Source organism: Triticum aestivum, chromosome 7D (genome assembly GCF_018294505.1).
Source record: "Triticum aestivum cultivar Chinese Spring chromosome 7D, IWGSC CS RefSeq v2.1, whole genome shotgun sequence".
In the NCBI taxonomy this organism is placed as follows: Eukaryota; Viridiplantae; Streptophyta; class Magnoliopsida; order Poales; family Poaceae; genus Triticum; species Triticum aestivum.
Window position 1 is genome coordinate 134,179,346 of NC_057814.1, and position 17,195 is coordinate 134,196,540.

The 17,195-nt window shown below is 50.9% G+C and overlaps 2 protein-coding genes across 2 annotated transcripts; one reads left to right on the forward strand and one right to left on the reverse strand.

Annotated features, from left to right (window-relative positions):
* Positions 1 to 2,331: 2,331 nt before the first annotated feature.
* Positions 2,332 to 3,439, forward strand: LOC123166822 (26.2 kDa heat shock protein, mitochondrial). The gene is made up of 2 exons (XM_044584628.1): positions 2,332 to 2,667; positions 2,795 to 3,439. The coding sequence occupies exons 1-2, from the start codon at positions 2,451 to 2,453 to the stop codon at positions 3,205 to 3,207; spliced, it is 630 nt and encodes a 209-aa protein (XP_044440563.1). The 5' UTR covers positions 2,332 to 2,450; the 3' UTR covers positions 3,208 to 3,439.
* A 9,874-nt stretch (positions 3,440 to 13,313) lies between these two features.
* LOC123170965 (uncharacterized) lies at positions 13,314 to 13,652 on the reverse strand. The gene has a single exon (XM_044588657.1). The coding sequence runs from the start codon at positions 13,650 to 13,652 to the stop codon at positions 13,314 to 13,316; it is 339 nt and encodes a 112-aa protein (XP_044444592.1).
* Between the last annotated feature and the right edge of the window lie 3,543 nt (positions 13,653 to 17,195).

Genomic DNA, 17,195 nt, shown 5'->3' on the forward strand with positions numbered 1-17,195 from the left:
CTCCCTTTACCTTCATATGCAATTGTTTTACATTCCGCTGCTATACTCTTAGAATTGCATGTGTAGGTTGATTACTTGACTTCTGCTAAGTTGTTAAAATCTGCCAAGACTTAAAATTGGGAAAAGGCTAGATTTTTATTTGGTCAAATAGTCTAATCACCCCCCTCTAGACATACTTTCGATCCTACAGTCGCGCTCCGCCGTTCCCGGCTCGCCATCGCTCACAAGAGGCCACGTGCATCCCTACGCAAACCCCCTCGACGCCCTACGACCAGGTCCCCCTAGGCTCGCCGGAAGGCGTGGCGCCGCTCACCTATGACGTGTCGTAGTCGTCGTCTTCCTCCACAACCCGGACAGCCCCAACCATGAGCTCACAAGCGCTCACCCGAACCCTCCATGTCCCCCACTACGGCCTGTCGGAGGCCAGCGCGACCTCAACTGATCCGAGCTTATTCGCGGCGGTGCCATGTCCACAACACCCACACCGCGGGTATAAAAGCCCCCTGGCTCACACTTCACTCGCACCACCTCCTCCCCTATCTATCTAACACGTCACACAACCCATCGAGCACGCCCTGCCGCCGAGGAATCGAGCGGAGCTCCGCCGCTTGCGCGCCCCCGCCGGCAAGTCTTTTCCTCCACCTCCGACCACACCACCACCACCACTAGGACCGCCATACCTCACTGTCCAAAAGCCCCCAAGGAGCTTCCCCAATCCGCGATGCTTTGCCGGAGCCCGAAGACTGCCGCCGCCGGAGAGGAATGAAGCGATGGCGTTACACTGTCTCCGTAGGAGCTACGAGTATGAGGAGGATCGCCTACTTAACGATGTTCCAATGCACCCACCCCCGAGTTCTGTCGTGCCCTCTACGCCAGCGAACGGCCGTCGGTGAGCCACTGCTCCACCGAACGTGCAATTTTAAACAAAAACCCGACAGGTGGTGCCCACCTATCGACAACTCATTTGCACCCTGAAGCGGCACGTAAGTGGAGGCGCATTTCTGAAATACGCCTTCAACGTGACCGCCATGGGATTTTATGTTTAAGTCATTTTTGTTTTATTTAAATTGTTTTGTTGACCGCCATGGAAAAGACTTGTATTGTGTTGTTGCCACTGGATAAAACAATGGTTGCTTATTTGTCCTTTCAGCGTATGGTGAAAGGCAATATATCATCTAATTCATGTATCATACTTAATGCAATATTTTGTTTTACTTAATACTTTAAGATGCATGGTAGATAGCGGTCTCGGGGGTGAAGTATTAGCTCTAGATGCAGTTGTATAGCAGTCTATAGATATTGGGACGGGATGCTCATGTGTTAATTATGACATGGATATTTGCACTCATAAACATTGCAATTTAATCGATGCTCACCTATAATTTGTTCGCCATGGTATCTTTTGGAGAGAAACCACTATTGTACCTACGGATCCTGGTCCATCTTCTTCTTGTAATCTTTCAATCTCACTCGACACTTTCTTTTAGTTATTTGCTTTTACTTTCTTGCCGCAATCAAATCTTTCACACACTTTTGTTTTTTGATCCTTGTAACTAGCAAACAAGTGAGTCTAACAACCTCATTAGTCTCGGTGGGGGCCAAGGTAGTATTGTATCTGTGTGTGCATGTGTTGATCATTGGCTATGTACTCAAACCATTAGAACAATTAATAGTAATTTATAATAGTAATTAATAATAATAATAATAATAATAATAATAATACATTATGAGTAATGGGTCCACAAATGTGTGATGTCTGATGTCATCAAGTTGTTTGAACATGTTTGAACGTAAACTCCACACTTTAAAAACAGAGTATATATTGTTTTCATGGGAATTGTATTAAACAAAGCCATATATGTCTTGACCTCAAAGCATGTTTGGTTGATTGCCTAAATTTTATTTTTGAGGGTATAATATCCTGAATTTTAACAAAGTGTGCATTTACCATTTTTCCGTTGTCAAAAAATGGAGTTGATTGCTTTATTGCCAAGCGCACAGCACACTAGAGAAAGCAAATCACTCGCAACCGAGTAGTTATTCACATGAAGCAAATAACAACCTCCAACTTTAGAAAGCAAATCACTCATAACCGAGTAGTACATCAAGGAACAAGTTCTCTTGCCTTGCGCACCACAGCAGATCAATAAATACGTTCATCCATGGCCCCAGATCGTACTACATCAAGCAGCACGAATCTTAAGGCTGTGGTCTCCCGATCATTCTGGAGGACTCGAGACCCCAACAGGTCTCTCCAGAACCTTCTAAACCAAAGAGGTTCAGCATCCCCTCCCCCAAGTAAGCTTTCCCGCTCCTCTTTTACAAAAACCCCCTCCATTTCCCACGCCTCTCGCTCAGCCACAAGAATCCAAATCATCACCGCAGAGAGAGAGAGAGAGAGAGAGAGAGAAAGAGAGGGAAAGAAGAGAGAGAGAAGAGGGAGAGAGACCATGGCCTCCGCCGTCGTTTGCAAGGGCGAGGATTCCGCGCCTGCCAGCCTCCTCAAGTCCAGTGCTCCCGTGGCCTTCTGCCCGCTCCGCTCCCCCGCCGTCACCGCCGGCCGCCGCCCGTACAACACCCAGGCCAAGGAGGTCAGCCGCTACTACGACGACGACGACGACGACTACAGCGCCCGCGACCTCGTCACCCCCAGCTTCTTCTCGCAGGGTATGCTTCCGTTCCTTTGCGTTCACCTGTGGCGCGCCGTTTCTTTGCGTTCGTGCTGAAGTCTCAACACCGTGAGTCAAATCAGGCCTCTGATCTGCTTTTGGTGTCCTTGGTGTTGATTCTGCAGACGTGCTCGACTCGCTCGGCGCGCCGACCAGCATGGCCCGTCTGCTGTCTCTGATGAAGGCCGGCCTCTCCTCCCCTGCTGGTACTGGGGCGTCGCGGCTCGGACGGTGGGTGGCCAAGGAGGACGACGACGCGGTGTACCTCAAGGTGCCAATGCCGGGGCTGACCAAGGACCACGTGGAGGTGCGCGCGGACAAGAACATCCTGGTGATCAAGGGCGAGGGCGAGAAGCAGCCCTGGGACGGCGACGACGACTCCGCGGTGCCGAAGTACAACCGCCGCATCGAGGTGCCCGCTGACGCGTACAAGATGGACAAGATCAAGGCCGAGATGAAGAATGGCGTGCTCTGGGTCACCCTGCTCAAGGTCAAGGAGGACGAGCGCAAGGATGTCTTCCACGTCAAGGTCGAGTAGTAGTGGTAGTGCTCATGGAGGATGGCCAGCGCGAGAGTGTGAGAGACGCCTTGTTGATGTGGTCATGTTTGGTGTCTTTCTTCCTTGTCTGGTGGTGAAGTTGGTCGCCAACTCTGTTAAGTTCCTCTAGTTCGGTAAATTTCCTTGGTGGTGTCCCTTCTTTTTGTGCCTATCCTTGAGTTTAACTTTGTGAACAGTCATATGGGATAAGGCATTTCTTTGCTTTGGTGAATGTTTTGTGTTTATCCTATGTGTTTACTTCTTGATATTATCAACTGTACTTTGGTGGGGAAGGTTTTTTTTTAAAGATCCAGGGATACCTAGCTTTTCATTGATTTAGCAGAGAGCTACGGAGAATGCAAACATGGCGGGGGTGACCCGTAGGTCAAGGAGTGAAGACAAAAGAAAACAGAGAGAAATTAAGAAAACTAGGGTTCTCAAAGTTACATATCTCTTGACGTGTCCCCGATCGGGGGCTCTAGACATGTCGCGCCCGTGGCGCGCCATAGGTCGATCGCTCTTCTGATGGATGCAGCGACCTCAGAGACGGAGGCCACGTTGTCCCTGAAAGTGCAGCTGTTTCTTTCTCTCCAGATTTCCCACAGTGCCAGGAGGATGAGGGAGTTGACACCTTTTCTGAAAGCTGGGCTGGTGTCGTCGATCATCTTAGTGGCGATCAGAGTGGAGTTTGGTAGCAGCTGCCATCTGACCGGGTCGACGGCGCCACATCTGGTCCACGCCGCCAGCCTCTGCCATATCGCCCTTGCAAAGTCGCACTGCCAGAAGAGGTGCTTCACCGTTTCCAGGTTTGCGAGACACAATTGACAGAAGTATCCGTTTGGCCATCATCTTCTTTGTAGTCTGTCGTTGCACCAGATTCTTTGCTTGAGCAATAACCAACAAAAGATCTTGATTTTTCCAGGGGCCTAGGTGTTCCAAACAAGTTTCTTGAGAGGAGATTTGATCAATGCAAAGAGTTGCATGTTGTATGCTGAGGCAGCAGTGTAGTTTCCTGAAGCTGTAAATTTCCAAGTGATCTCGTCCGGGATCTCTGGCTGCAGCTGCACATAGGCAAGACGGATGCACCTGGCCAACAGAAGGAAATCATGGAGCAGGGCGTCTGTGTTTCCATGGGCAAGGTCGCGGATCTAGGTGCCTGCAGAGAGGGCTTCCTTAACTGATCTGTTTTTTCTCCACGCGTGGGCGTACTGAGCCGGGAAGGAGGATCGCAGGGTCGTTGATCCCAGCCACGCACAGCTCCAGAACGAGGCAGTTTCCCCGTTACCAATAATCACCTTTGTTGCTGCAGCGAAAAGCTTTTTGTCTGAGTCGTCGCAGGGCAGCTCCGAGCCCGCCCAAGGCCGATCGTGGTTGCGCCAGCGGAACCTGAGCCACCTGAGCCTACGCGCGCGAGAAAACTACGGCAGATCAAGAGCGCCGAGGCCACCGTAGTCCGTCGGGGAGCAGACGGTGGGCCAGTTGACCTTGCATTTGCCACCGGAGAGTTCCTCGTCGTGAGCCCAAAGGAAGCGCCGCCTACACTTGCCGAGGTCTTTGAGCAACTTTTTTGGAGCCCGCAGCACCGTCAGTGCGAAGGTTGGCAACACCGTTAGGATGGAACGGACAAGAACCCTAGGCCTGCTATTGACATGAGGCGTCCTTTCCAAGCCGCCAGTCTGGCTCTTATGCGATCAACTATGAATTGGAGATGGACCAGGCGGACGTGGGAGATGGTAATGGGGAGGCCTAAGTAGCACAGCGGGAAGCCGACCACCGGACCGCCAAATCCATGTAGCACGTCTTGAAGATTGATGTCGCTGCAACTAATCGGTGCTACTGAAGATTTTCCCAGGTTGATGCGGAGCCCCGTGGCCTTCCCGAAGTTATCAAGCAGCAGAAGCAGGTTGTTGATCTCTTAGCGTGAGGGGTTGGCGAAGATCATGGGGTCATCGGCGTAGAGGCAAGTTCTAAGTGTCCCTATCCTACCCGGCGAGGGGTGAGCAAGCCCCGCTCCTCAGCTCTCTCTAGGAGACGATGTAGTGGATCAATGGCGAGGATGAGAAGCAAGGGCGAGAGCGGGTCTCCCTGCCCCAGCCCTCTACGGTGGTCGATATCACGTCTAGAGCAGCCGTTTAGGACGAAAGCCGAAGAAGAGCTAAGTAGAAGCGTCGAAATCCAGTCCCTCCATCTAGCACTAAACCCTAACTTATCTAGGAGTTGGAGCAGATACTCCCAGGAGACGTTGTCGAAAGCCTTGGCTATGTCTAGTTTGATGAGCAGGGCGGGTGTTTTGCGACGGTGCAGCGAACGGACATCATTTTGAACATATAGGAAGCTATCATGGATGCATTTGGATTTCATGAAGGCTGACTGGGCTGGTGAGATTAGCTGCTCGATCACCTGCGATAGTCGGAGCTGCAACACCTTTGCGATGAGCTTGGCCACTGAGTGAATTAACCTAATTGGGCGGTAATCTGCAATTTTTTCAGCGCCATCTTTCTTTGGTAGAAGAGCAACCAAGGCCTTGTTTAGAGGTTTGAAGTCACCTGCTAGGTGGTGGAACTGATGGAAAACCGCAAGTATGTCATGTTTGATCGTCGGCCAACAAGCTCTAAAGAAAACACCGTTGAAACCGTCAGGACCTGGTGCTTTTTCCGGGGGCATGGCTTTGATAGCGTTCCAAATCTCCTATTCAGTGAATGGGTTATCCAGCTCCCCACCCTGGATTGACGGCAGCTGGAGCTCATTCCAATTTATCATTTTTGTACATTCCTGCTTGGAGCCTAGTAGGCTGTTGAAGTGTTCAAAAATGCAGTCCTCCTTATCATCATGAGCAGTGACCACTCCATCATCAGTTTTCAAAGCAGCGATGAAGTTTTTGCGGTGCCTTGAATTTATGTTTGGATTGAAATTTTTTGTATTTGCATCACCCGCGCGCAGCCAAGTAATTCTGGATGCATGCCTCTTTCTGACGCGCTCAATAGCTGCCAGCCCGAGCAGTCTTGTTTTCAGTTTCTTTCTCAGTGTGAGTTCGAGAGGGGTCAGCAGCCGAGATTCTTGAGCGACATCGAGGCGTAGTATAATTTCAGAGGCGATGTGGAATTACAATCTTGCGTCACTGAAATGGGACTTGCTCCAAATTTTCAGATTTTTTGTTGTCCTCAATAGCTTCTGCTTCAGCCTTACGAAAGCGCAGGAGTGATTAACAGGTCTGTTCCACGCTCTGTCCACTGTCTCGTGGAAGTGGGGAAATTTTGGCCAGAAGGATTCAAACCGGAACTTAGCTTTTTTCCTTGGGGAGGTGGCATCCGCTAGGAGGACAGGGCAGTGGTCTGAGCATGCAGTAGAAGAGGCCATCAGGATGACCGAGGGAAAAAGCGCTTCCCAACTGATGTTACAGAAAAATTTGTCAATGCTCTCAAGGGTTGGCCTCTCCCTTTCATTGCTCCAAGTAAATCTTCTGTTTTTGCACTTGATTTCTCTGAGCTCAGCCGAGTCAATGGCACTTCTAAATCTGCCTATGATTCTGCGGTTTATACGGTCATTGTTTTTGTCTCTGGCTTCATAAATTATGTTGAAATCTCCATTAATCAGCCAAGGCTGTCCAACTGGAGGTGCAAGACTTCTTATCTCTGTCAGAAAATCCTCTTTCCTCTCGTCATCAGCCGGCCCGTAGACAGTAGTCAGCCAGAACGATTTACCCGATGCTTTGAGGCTGACCTGAGCTGTTATAGCATACTGTCCGATCGCTTGGGAGTTGATCTCCACTACATCAGTGTCCCAGAAGATGGCAGCACCACCTCTGGTGTCGAAGGCAGGCAGAACTACACAATCTCTGAGCTTGGCACCTCCAACCACTCTGTCCAAATCAGCAGTCCAGGTGGAGATTTTTGTTTCCTGCAGACAGAGAATGCCAAGACGGTGGGAAACGACAACTTAAGCAACAACAGCTCGTCTCGCGGGCGAGTTCAGTCCCCGCACGTTCCAGGATAGAATTGGGAAGAGGTTTTCAATCATGAGGACACCAGAATTTCTCCGAAAGGTTTACTGAATTGATGATACTGAAGAACAGGTACACAGTCATCCTAACAGGGGGGCGCCCGCGACCACCAATAGGCACCAAATCTCGCCGGCGCCAACTAAACGACGATCTACAGATACGGTTACAGAGCATCATCAGGAAACTAGATCCTAACTCTAACTGACAGAAGGTCAGCCACACTCGGAGACTAATACTATCGAGGACTAACATAGATAACTACTGGCCGTCAGTGGCAGCTCCGTCAGGTCCCGCGAGGCCTGCTGCGACAAGGAGGGCCGCCTCGTCCAGGCGAGTGAGCTTGGCAATGCAGGTGATGTCGTCGACGGACAAGGGTTCCTTGAAACGACGGATGATCGCTTCAGCAGCCTGCGGAGTCATCTTGTCCTTAGGCCCCAACAAGCCCAGCTCCCGGATGATGCGGAATGCAGCACGCTCGGCCACCGGGACCGAGCAGTTCATCATCGCCTGCCTGGCGCTCTGACGTACAGGAGCAGAGGGGGCTCTTGCCCGAGACTTGGGTGGTGCAGACTTGCGTGGGGGGGGGGGGGGTCTTGATGATCGGTGGCGGCGGCTCGGTGAAGAGGCCGTGATCCGGGGCAGCGTCTTCCGGCGCGATCACCATGTCGCTGACGCCTCGCGTGACCGCGCCCAGCTGCACCTCCAGAGTCGAGGAAGAAGGCTGCGCTTGAAAGGCTCGGGGCGGGCTCGGGGCGCTGAAGACGAGGGGCGTGGAGAGCGTGGCCTTGATCGTGGCATCGAGCTCAAACTGCATGCAGTCGACTCTAGGGGGCGTCTCGAGCGGTTGCTTGGCCTTGGCGAAGAAGTCGGCAATGGGTTCGTCGGAGCAGGGTGGAGGTGGAGGCGGGGTCACGAGATGCAGGGGCAGGGGCGGGGTGGCACCGGTGGCAGCGAAGTCATTGGAGCGCTTCTCGTGGCGCCGCTCCAGGCCGCGGCCTTGCTGCGTGCCGCCGTGGTGACGCGACGACGGCGTGCGACTCCTGCGCCTGGAGGAGGAGGCGTCGGCCGCAGGCGTCTTGTCGACAGAAGCGCGGACTCTGCCTAGCAGGGTGTCCTTCGAGGAGCGCCGTCCACCGCCTTGGCCCCCATCGTCGTCGCGGTCGCGCCGCTGCCCGTGGAGAGCAAGGCCGTGGCAGCCAGACGGCTCCACCCTGTGGGCCTGGCGACGACCGCACCCCTGGCCGTCTTCCACGCCCTTGTACCAGACGCCAAGGTCGGTGCGGGGGAGAGGAGCGCCGTCGTCCGAGCCGGAGGTGGGCAGCCCGCTCTGTCTAGAATGGGAGGAGCGCGGCAAGTGGGAGGGCGCCCAGTCCTCGACGCGGTCGACGTGGATCAGCAGGTCGTAGCGCTTGACGCTTGGTGGAGGGCCACCTTGCGGTCCGGCGGAGAGTAGCCGAGCATCTCCTCCACCCGCCTGGTGCCGCGCTTGGTCACCCACAGGGTGTGTCTGGTCGGGATGTGCGCGACATCCCAAACCCACACCCAGCAGGCGAACATCTTCATGTGGTCGCGCTCGTAGGTGCGGCTGTCGAGGCCGTCGACGAGGCAGAGGTCACCCAGAGCTTCCTCCGCGCCTTCAATGGACCAGAAGTGCATCGACAGCTTCTCGATGACGACGCGGACGTGCAAGTTGAGTTTTAAGAGCGCGGCGTGGTCGTCCTCGTGCCAGGGGGGCGATGTTGAAGCGGACGCCCTCCACCATGATGAAGCCGCGAGCCACCGCGTTGTCGCGCAGCGCCGACAGGTCGAAGTGGACGTAAAAGTCCTCGGGGTCGTGCTCCGTGACCCGCATCAGGTGCGGCGAGACGCGCGCCTGATCCTCGATGGCCTTGCCCACCATCAGCGGGTTGATGGTGCCCTTCCCCCTCACGGCAGTCAGGGTGACAGCATGGTGGCGGAGGACGAAGATGGCGTGGTCCATGGCCGGCGAAGAGACGACGACCTTGTTGCTAGACCGGGGGCGGCGCGAGGGGTCGACGTGGGAGAGGCGACCGACGGAAGCCATCTCGACGGGCGGCGCAGGGGGCGGCGGAGGAGGGGTGGGGAAGCGGATGCGGCTTTGGATGGATTGAGGGGGCTGCCGGGGGCCGAGCCGCTCTTTGGCAGAGCCGCCCCGACCTATGTTTCTGGGATTTTGCAGGCAGTGCTTGCCGGAGTGGCCCTGGCGCTTGCAAATGATGCAGCCGAAGGGATCTCTGCAGTCTTTGCGGTGGTGGAGCGTGCTGAGGCACCGGAAGCAGAGGCCGTCGAACCTCTTTAAGAAGGTGAGCCGGCCCGGGTCAGCACCGGGCGGGCGTTTGGTGGAGAAGTTGATCCTTAACTCTGTCGGTTTTCCAAAAAAAATGTATGATGAACTACTTTGCTGGTGAAAATTCGCGATTAAACTTTGTTGATTTCCTCTAGTTTGAGGTAATGAACTGATTTGGCAGTGAAACTGCTCCTGAGCTTATTTTTTAGAAATGGTCAAAACTTGTTGATTTCCTGAAGTGTGACGTGATTACTTGATTTGTGGTGAATGTGTTGTTTGTTCCGTGGTGTTGATCTTCTGTGTTACTTTGTCAGAACAGTAACAGTAACTGTTCGTGTTTGTGGTTGTGGCGTTGTTATGTGGACAGCCATATAAGACATGACAAACGGAACAGAAATTCAGTATGCCCGATATAAGACATGACAAACGGAATGGAAATTCAGTATGCCTGATGAAATTGATCAAGAACTCTGTTGATTTCCTCAGTTCGACGTCATGAACTGATTTAGTGGTGGATGGGCATGAATGGGCTCTGCAGAGTATGCACGAAGAAAAAGCAATAGGCAATGCACACAGGAAATTGGCACTTTTACTCTTCTATCCTTAGTTCAATCCCAGCAAATGGTTTTATCTTTGGCTTTTGGCGCTGCAATTTTTTAGAATTTTTAGATTAGCGCTGCAATGGCGGGGGTGCCAAATCCATGAACTGCCGCTTGTAGGCCGAGGTAGTGAAGTTCCACGAGCTGGACCTCCATCGAAAGATGCCGGCATGATCCAGGCGAAGAATGTAGGACATTGTAACACCCTGAAATTTGGCCCTTTTTTGTCAAGATCAAGTTGGAGTTTATTTTATGCGATTTAGTTTGGATCTTCTTTGCACTGATTTTCTTGGGACCAAATCAAAAACATAACTCACATAACATACTCTGGTTATCACCAACCCTAACCATCTGAATAGTTACTTCTCCCAAAAAATTCTCGAAAGTTTTTCTTTTTCTAGAAAGGTTTTGAGCTTCCAAAAACCCGTGAGTTGTGAAGCAACTAGTTTTTCTGTTGCTCTAATATTCCCAATAAATTTCTATAAATTCTTTGGGTCAAACTAAGCTAGAAATGCCACTAACCCACCAGGAGATTTTTCTTATGAGCACACCATCTTCTTTCAGTTTCTGGACCCAATTCTGAGTTGTACAGCAACAACAAGTACCCTGTATATGGGTCCAAACAGTCTGTAAATTGGCACACTTATACAACTTAGTACACGGAGTCACGAACCCCCCTAGACATCACCAACACACTGACCTCACACACCAGACATGGTGCTAAGCACAAAAAATGAGCCAGGGCCCTTGGTGTTGTGCGGATCATGCCACTGGCATGCAGAGATCGCGCTCTGCACGCTAGCGCGCAACTGACCCGATGGCTTCGTCGCGTTCTGCCGACCCCGGCTCACTATTGCGCACAGGACGTCATGCACACCCCCTCCGCAAACCCCCTCGACGCCCTACGACCAGGCCCCCCTAGGCTTGCCGGAAGATGCGACGCCGCTCACCTATGACGTGCCGTAGTCGTCATCTTCCTCCACAGCCTGGACAGCCCCAGCCACGAGCTACCAAGCACTCACCCGGACCCCCCATGTCTCCCACTACGGCCTGGCAGAGGCCAGCACGACCACAATTGATCCAAGCTTATCCATGGTGGTGCCATGTCCACAACACCCATGCCGCGGGTATAAAAGGCCCCTCGGCTCACACTTCACTCGCACCACCTCCTCTCCTCTCTCACATGTCACACAGGCCATCGAGCACGCCCAGGACAGCCTGCCGCCACGGAATAGAGCGGAGCATCACCGCTTGGGCGCCCCGGCCGACAAGGCTTTTCCTCCACCTCTGTTCGCACACAAACACGTCACCGTGTACCTCCAACGCCGAGGGTGATGCACCGCAGCTCACGTCGAAGGAGACCCGTCCGGAAGCGCGGTACGCAAGCAATTCGGTGGGCGCTTTTGTAGAACCAAAACCCCACACGTCCGGGAGGGACCGCCCCTAAGGCCTCGTGAATCGTCGCCCTACAAGAAGAAGAACGGACAACGAACGAGAAGAAATATACAAGGCAGAAGGTAAAAGTAAAGATAAAAGTCGTAGATTGATTGTTTGATTGTGTGTTGTTCAATCGGCCGTCACCTCTCATCTATTTATGAGGCGGTTGGACTTCCCGTACAAGAAAAGGACTAAAACTTCTGTCCAAAACATCAAAAAACCTAACCTAACTCGGATATGAATCTTTGCAATTTTTCAGATCAACTCGGAGCCTCCAAGCGGTTTCGCTCGGTCTCACCGAGTGGACGTGGCCAAGTTTCTGTAATCTTGTGTATCTAACTCCGAATGTCTGAGTGGTTTCACTCGAAATTTATGAGTCAACTCGGTCTCACCTAATCAAATCAGCTCGTCATTTCGAAATGACTCTGCAGTTTTTGTTTCTGACCTTGTTTTGACTCCACAGGTTGCACACAACCTCGGACTAAGACCTTTTTATATCAAACTCAACCGTTTCAACGAGACACACAACTTTCATGTTGAAACTTTTTTTCCAGCCGAGGCCATCTTAATTGAGTATCATGCCATTTTATAATCTGATGTCAACATGAGCATCTCTGAAATTGTCACAACTTTTGCATCCGAACTCCGTTTTGGACCATCTTCATATCCACCTTGATCTTCTTGAAGAGAGCCATCCGAAGGTGACTTCCAATCTTAAGTTTGAATTAATCTTGACATAGCTTAAGCCTTTATGATTGTGCCACTTTTGAGCGTCAACAGCTACCCCTGTTTTTTGCCAAAGCTGGCGTGCCAAAAAATAACCTGTATCGTGCTTGCTATAAGGACGATGTCAACACTCCATCAACCATTTAAATGTGCTTAGGACAATAAGTATATATCGGTCAATACTTCTTTGAACCTTTGATGCAAACTTAGGTGAAACATTCTCAACTTCATTAACAATTTGGTGATAAACTTCCATAGATATATATCTCGAAGCCATCCTCTGAACCATATTGTTCACCCTTTTGCTATAATTTTTCAGATAATCAAGAATAAACTTCCTCTAGTCCTTGCTTTTGCCTGCATAAAATTTCGTTAGTGGCCGAAGCGGTCGGCTTCAGTTCGGCCTTACCAATTTCGACGAGACTAAGCATCGGCTATTGATAGATATGCAATACACTATGATCAACATGGTAGCCAGATGCTTGTTGTGCCAACTCTCTCCAATTGTCATGTCTAGATATATGAACAATCTGAAAGCAACCCAAGGAGAATTTTACATCTAAACATGCCTCGAGATAAATTATAAGTGATTCAGCAAAACATTGATAAATTTTTGATATTTCTTGCACTACTAATAACTAATCACCGAAAGCCTCAATATGTATAGCACCTATAGCAAAGTAAAAGCTCCAATCCCAATAATAATGCATATTCGGTGTTGATCATTTGTACAATAATATTTTTAGGGATAAATATATTTTTTGTCCTTGAATTATTGCCAAAGTTTACAAATCATCCCTCAAATCCAAAACCATCAAAACTCAATCCCTCAACTATTAAAACCGGATATTTTTCGTCCTTGATAATCTTTAGGCGGTTTTTGTCTGACATGGACACCGGTTTGGACTAATACGGGCCACGTGGCCTAGTTTTGACTACCACGTTAGTCAGTTAAGCGACTAAAGGACCTTCCGTCGAAGGGAATGAAGGGCAGTGTGGCGCAGGGCCATGCAGCTTCAGTTTCGATCCGGGTCACCTAGTTCTTGTCAAAGATGACGTTCGAGGAGCCCAGCAGTGTCGGGAAGCACGACTGCTCCACCAGCGGGTGTAGAAAGGCGTACACAGCGACTTGGGCCACGGCTGCCGCAGGGTCTGAGTGTCTGACGGTAGTCGGTAGCAAGTGCTCAAAGTCGAAGGTCGGCAGGAGGAAATCGATGCTGGCATCCTCGCCGACCTGCCACTTGGCTTTGGCGCTGGTGACGCGCTGCACCGTGAGGCGGAAGGTGGCCGCGTCGGTGCTGATGTACGTGGTGGGCACACGCTTGGATGGCTGCGCCTGCTGCTTCCCTATGCGGCCGCCCGCTGGCCCCTGCATTCTCGTTTCTCCTTCCTCCCCTCCCTGCAGCTTGTGGCCAAGCTTGCTCCGCCACTCGCCAGGAGCTCTAGCCGGCAGCCCGGATCACCTGCATGAGCCTGCGGGCATCAGGAGTTATGCCGCGGCGGAGGAGAGCATGTGGTGGCAGCGGCCGACAGCCAGAGAGTGGGCTACCGCGTGCAGGGGCGGCAGCATCGAGCGGCGCTCGGTGATGGTTTTCTACGGGATGATGATGAGCAGCACACCGAGGGCCCGAAGGAGAGCCGGAGATGTCAAGGAGGCACGGTGGAGGAGAGCCGGGCGAGGGGGCAGGTCACCGGAGGTGGAGAAGATGATAAGGGCGCCAGCTATTGAGGCTCTCCCGCTTCGATTTGGCGACCTCATAGATCCCCCGCATCCATGGCATGCACCAAGCTCAATAGGATGGAGGCGTCCATGGCGCCTAGCCCATGTCCCCCTCGAGCCGACGCCACTGGTGTGCCATGACCGCGAGCTCGGCCGGCCTCCTGCACCACGGTCGCGTATGCCCAAGGTCGCAGCCTCGCTTGTGCGCGCTTCTGCAGCCCCACGCGCCTCCTCCTCGTCCGCTCACTCGTGCCCGGCCGTGCTCCGAGTGAGCACGGCCGCACCCTGGCCCTGTCCTGTGCGTGCTCCATAGCATGTTGACCGGTTACTGCCAGGTGGGCCAACCGGTTTACTTAGCTGTCGGTTTTGATCTCCAGACTAAAACCGGACCACATCGGCAGCATTTCTCAAAACTGGGTATCCACGTTAGACTAAAACCGCCCAAAGCTTTACAAAGGACGAAAAATATCCAGTTTAATTAGTTGAGGGACTAACTTTTAGTGGTTTCAGGGTTGAGGGACGATTTGTAAACTTTGGCAAGAGTTTAAGGACGAAAAATATACTTATCCCATATTTTTAAGCGACATGAGGCTTCACAAAGTAGCACCATAAGGAGATATATAAACAGCACCAACACCTTGGCCATTGCTACAAATGTAACCATCAACATATAAGCTCCATGGTGCTAGAGTGACAAAGATAAAATCAATATCATGCATGATGTCAATATGATGCTCAATAATAAAATCAACGATGATTTGGCCTTACGTAAATTCTGGAAACTAATAAGCCAAAGCACACCCAATCAAAACATAAGTCCACTTGCAATTTTGATGAATTGGTCTATGCATAATATCTTCACTGGCATCATTTTGAAAAGTTACTATGCAAGCACTTGTCTCGATCTCTAATCACACTAAGGACGATGTTAGAATACCAGACTAGCCATTCATAGATATATTCTTAGGGAGATAGATAAATATCGGCCACCTCCATAAGGTCCATGTATACTTCATCCACCAAAGCATGTATATCCGAAATAAACAAATGAAATGACAAATCAAGTATTTCGGCCCTTTGGATCACTAACAAAACTGATGCTAATCAAATGTATAGTGATTTTGTAATACCCTGTCATGATGTAAGAAATTATATTGCAACCATGGATCAAAATAAGGCCATGGAGGGCAACCAATCATACCTGAGGATGAGTTCCATGACATAGGCATCAATGGTATGTTTGATGAATATGCATGATGTGCTAACCGAAGATTTTGATGCGGTGATGGAAACCTTCGGTTGAATTGTTTACTACTTTCATTCTTCTCATTCTTCACTTTTGCTGTACTTGTTGCAATAGAAGCTTGCGCACCATTTTGTTTTGATTGCCCCCCTTAAGAACCCATGCCATGTTCTTCTTTATCAGCTCTTGTGCACTAAGCTTTTGTAATTCCTTCCTTTTTCAAGATGATAAGTCGAGTGGACACCTTGGCTGTGATTTTGTTGTGACCAATGCAATTCTTTTTTGGCTTGTGCACTCTCAACTTTTTTCTTCAGATTTGGCACTTTGACTCTGAGCAATTGATTGCTTCATCTCATTGCCTTTAGTAGCCAATGTCAACACTTTAATTGGCTCTTTTTCATTTGAGATCAAATATGAAGTAGCAGTCTTACGACCATCTCTTTTAACACGGTAAACTTGCTTGGCCATCGCTTTCTTCTTCCTTGAGTTCCGAACCGATTCCTTATGATCTAAACGGTCTTTAAGATGTGATTGTTCAAATGTTGATCTTCTCAGAGCTGCATAATATTGGTGAGATGGTCTTAAATAAGATAGAGAATGTGCCATTGTATCGTACATGTCCCATGATGGATATGGATTTACATGAGCATAGGGAGGTTGTTGGAAATATGCCCTAGAGGCAATACTAAATGGTTATTATTATATTTCTTTGTTCATGGTAATTGTCTATTGTTCATGCTATAATTGTATTGTCCGGAAATCGTAATACATGTGTGAATACATAGACCACAACCTGTCCCTAGTAAGCCTCTAGTTGACTAGCTCGTTGATCAACAGATAGTCATGGTTTCCTGACTATGGACATTGGATGTCATTGACAACGGGATCACATCATTAGGAGAATGATGTGATGGACAAGACCCAATCCTAAGCATAGCATAAAAGATCGTGTAGTTTCGTTTGCTAGAGCTTTTCCAATGTCAAGTATCTTTTCCTTAGACCATGAGATCGTGCAACTCCCAGATACCGTAGGAGTGCTTTGGGTGTGCCAAACATCACAACGTAACTGGGTGACTATAAAGGTGCACTACGGGTATCTCCGAAAGTGTGTTGGGTTGGCACGGATCGAGACTGGGATTTGTCACTCCGTGTGACGGAGAGGTATCTCTGGGCCCACTCGGTAATGCATCATCATAAGGAGCTCAATGTGACTAAGGCGTTAGTCACGGGATCATGCATTGCGGTACGAGTAAAGAGACTTGCCGCTAACGAGATTGAACAAGGTATTGGGATACCGACGATCGAATCTCGGGCAAGTAACATACCGATTGACAAAGGGAATTGCATACGGATTGATTGAATCCTCGACACCGTGGTTCATCCGATGAGATTATCATGGAACATGTGGGAGCCAACATGGGTATCCAGATCCCGCTGTTGGTTATTGACCGGAGAGGCGTCTCGGTCATGTCTGCATGTCTCCCGAACCCGTAGGGTCTACACACTTAAGGTCCGGTGACGCTAGGGTTGTAGAGATATATGTATGCGGAAACCCGAAAGTTGTTCGGAGTCCCGGATGAGATCCCGGACGTCACGAGAGGTTCCGGAATGGTCTGGAGGTGAAGAATTATATATAGGAAGTCAAGTTTCGGCCACCGGGAAAGTTTCGGGGGTTACCGGTATTGTACCGGGACCACCGGAAGGGTCCCGGGGGTCCACCGGGTGGGGCCACCTATCCCGGAGGGCCCCGTGGGCTGAAAGTGGAAGGGAACCAGCCCTTAGTGGGCTGGGGCGCCCCCCTTGGACCTCCCCCCATGCGCCTAGGGTTGGGAACCCTAGGGGGGGGGAGCTTCCCCCTTGCCTTGGGGGGCAAGGCACCCCTTTCCACCCCTTGGCCGCCGCCCCCCCAACCCTAGATGGGTTTGGCCGCCCCCCCTCCCAAGGGGGCCGATATA